The 2,307-nt window shown below is 33.4% G+C and overlaps 1 protein-coding gene across 1 annotated transcript in view; it reads left to right on the forward strand.

The window, feature by feature from the left end:
• Nucleotides 1-2,307, forward strand: part of LOC106876406 (histone-lysine N-methyltransferase set1) — an 11,876-nt gene that overhangs the window by 6,348 nt on the left and 3,221 nt on the right. Inside the window, exon 2 of the mRNA XM_014924941.2 lies at nucleotides 1,407-1,774. Coding sequence (XP_014780427.1) covers nucleotides 1,407-1,774 — 368 coding nt within the window. The remainder of the gene's footprint in view (nucleotides 1-1,406; nucleotides 1,775-2,307) is intronic.

Genomic DNA, 2,307 nt, shown 5'->3' on the forward strand with positions numbered 1-2,307 from the left:
TTATTATTATTATTATTATTATTATTATTATTATTATTATTATTATTATTATTATTATTATTATCATCATCATCATTATTATTATTGTTACTGTTGGCTGTTGTTGATATTAATATTATTATTCAGGTCACTGCCTGGAATCGAACTCAGAATCTTGGGGTTAGTAGCCCACGCTCTTAACCACTACGCTATATACCTGTGAAGGGTATATAAGCCGAAACGTTGTGTTAACAACAAAGAAGATGAGGACAAATATCTGTCAAATGTAAATAATGTAAATAATGTACATAATTCCTCATCTGGATAAACTGGGATTTTTAGAAAGAGAAATCGACCAGCTAATTCGTACATTACAAGTGCAATCTATGAGTGGAACGATAAAAATATGCAAGACTTTTCTCAAATTCCAAATGTGAATTTGTCTGTGATAACTACATCCCAAAGATGGAGCCTTGTATTTTTGTTGGAAACCGACTCCCACCTCAGTGGAAGATTTATAATAATTAAAAAAATAGAAGAGACATACATACATGCATGCAGTTATTCTCTCTCCATTTATTTTTTTCTCTCATTCTCTCTTTATTTGTTTCCTCTTATTCCTTTCTATCGAAGAGCGTAGGCTTTTCCATTTTTCCCGTCGTCAAACTAATACACTTGCTTGTTGTTTCTACACCTGTCTTCATCTTTTGTTTTTCCGTAAATTTGCACGCTGTGTGTGTGTGTGTGTGTGTGTGTGTGTGTGTGTGTGTGTGTGTGTGTGTGTGTGTGTGTGTGTGTGTGTGTGTGTGTGTGTGTGTGTACGGTGAGCTTGTTTCAGTTTCCGTCAATCAAATCTGCCCTCAAGGCTTTGATCGGCTCGTGGATATAGTAGACGACACTTGCCCAAGGTTCTGCGCAGTGAGAATAAAACAAAAACTGCTTGAGTAGGAAGCAAGCTTCTTAGCCATACAGCTACGCCTGCACCTAATCAATTAATACGAGATTAATGGAAAAGTGATTCCTATCACTAGCTTATGACACTCAATCAATTCATTGATGTTTCTTCAATATAGCCCATAAATACACATAGGTACAAAATAGGGAATGAAAAATTACGAAGTTAGCTGAATTTTCATGTTTTCTGAAAGAGAGATGGGCATTGGACACATAATACTCTCAATTTGTTCTTTCAAGCCTGGCAGAAAGAATTCTATTTTTATCTAACGTGCTTCCACTAATAAGGAAGCCTCGAAGGTCCTATTTTTTCGTTAATATAGTAGTAATGATATTAATTCTTTTTCAATGGGAAGTAAATTTTCACAAGAAAATTGAAGTCATCAACCATCATATAATATTTGTTGATTAAGTAAATTCATGAGGAATGTAAAGTTTGAAATATCATACTTGAAATCCAGTTTCTTTTACAGGTGGCACTGTAGACACCCAGAATTCTCCACCAGGATACTTTGAAAACACTGGATACTCATCCGATTTTGAAGAATCCCCAACAGCAGGATATCTCGCACAATCCGAAAATACTCCACAATCCGGAAATACCCCACAACCCGGAAATACCCCACAACCCGGAAATACCCCACAACCCGGAAATACCCCACAACCCGGAAATACCCCACAACCTGGATATCCACCTGAACAACCTGGATATCCACCAGCAACAGAATATTCCTCAATACCTGATTACTATTCACTTTTTCCACTGCAAGAACAACCAAAACAGCAACAACAACCACAGCAGCAGGAACAACAAGAGCAACATCAACAACAAACCGTTATTGTAAGTAAATATTTTCCCTTTCATTTTTACTGTTCTACACCGAAATATCCTAAATAGTAATCTTATGTTTAGCTAGTTTTAGTCATTAAAGTGTGACTATGCCAGAAAAGCTTTTTTTAAGAGTTTTTAATCAATCATATGATCCTATTTCAGTCCGGTATATATTTTGACAGTATTTATTTATGGAATAATTAACGGGTTGTCCAGAACTACATATTAACAGTAGCATTCAGAGCACCTATCATGAAAAGTGTACGCACAGGAATATATATATATTATAATAATAATAATAATAATAATAATAATAATAATAATAATAATAATAATAATAATAATAATAATAATAATAATAATAATAATAGATAATATAGGACTGCTAATAATATTAGGGATAAAAATCCAAATTTACAGGTAAAAACACAATTAAATTCAATTTACAGTATAAAATATAAATATATAGTTTTAGGGAAAAGAACCAAGGTTCATGAACTTATCGATGAAAATCCACTGTCGTTTTATTATCATAATCTTAT

This window comes from Octopus bimaculoides, chromosome 2 (assembly GCF_001194135.2).
Source record: "Octopus bimaculoides isolate UCB-OBI-ISO-001 chromosome 2, ASM119413v2, whole genome shotgun sequence".
NCBI lineage: Eukaryota > Metazoa > Mollusca > Cephalopoda > Octopoda > Octopodidae > Octopus > Octopus bimaculoides.